Genomic DNA, 753 nt, shown 5'->3' on the forward strand with positions numbered 1-753 from the left:
TGGACAGGTGGTCTCCGTCTGTCACCCCAAATTCACTTCATGGACTTCACTCGCCCATTTGGATTCGTCTACCCCAATTGCCCTTAATTTATTGGGATGTTAGCAACATCACACGCATTGCCAACATGCTTGGAGACCCTATGTGGATGGATTCGCATACAAGTTCTTGGGGAAGGTCGTCATTTGCTCGTATATGTGTTCGTATTGATCTTTCCCAACAGCTATTGCCGGGGATTTGGATAAATGGTATTCACGGCCGTTTTTTTCAGAAGATTGAGTATGAGGGACTCACGAATTTCTGCTTTGACTGTGGCTACATTGGTCATGCTAAGGGCAGCTGCACTATGAAAAGAGCTAGCCAAGGCCCGTCCCCTACTCCCACACCAACTCCCCGTCCACCTCCAGCTCAACCCGAGGGCTCTCCCCAACATATCCCTATGCCCAGCTCGGCCGAGAACAACAAGGCAGGGTCTCATGCCAATGAGGTGGTTAGGCGCATGGAAGACATTTCTAGTCGGATAATCAGCCCTTATAGCAAGCAGAACAATCGGCAGGCCGTTGTTTTCAATGCTGAACGCCAAAACACTGAAACCGACCCTACCACAGTCAATCTCTCCAAGCGCCAACACAAGGCCTCCAAGGCTTTCATGGAGAAACAACTATTACAGCTTGGGCCCATTGCTACTTTGCCCAGGAAGAGGAGGAAGAACTTACACGACGACACTGGCGGGGACTTTGTCCCCTTTGAGGAAC

General features: G+C 50.2%; 1 protein-coding gene across 1 annotated transcript in view; it reads left to right on the forward strand.

The window, feature by feature from the left end:
* LOC114579729 overlaps window positions 1–737 on the forward strand; it is a gene marked incomplete at its 3' end in the record, with an annotated part of 9059 nt that extends 8322 nt beyond the window's left edge. Inside the window, exon 2 of the mRNA XM_028695311.1 lies at window positions 8–737. Coding sequence (XP_028551144.1) covers window positions 8–737 — 730 coding nt within the window. The remainder of the gene's footprint in view (window positions 1–7) is intronic.
* Between the last annotated feature and the right edge of the window lie 16 nt (window positions 738–753).

This window comes from Dendrobium catenatum, unplaced genomic scaffold (assembly GCF_001605985.2).
Source record: "Dendrobium catenatum unplaced genomic scaffold, ASM160598v2 fragScaff_scaffold_71, whole genome shotgun sequence".
Lineage (NCBI taxonomy): Eukaryota > Viridiplantae > Streptophyta > Magnoliopsida > Asparagales > Orchidaceae > Dendrobium > Dendrobium catenatum.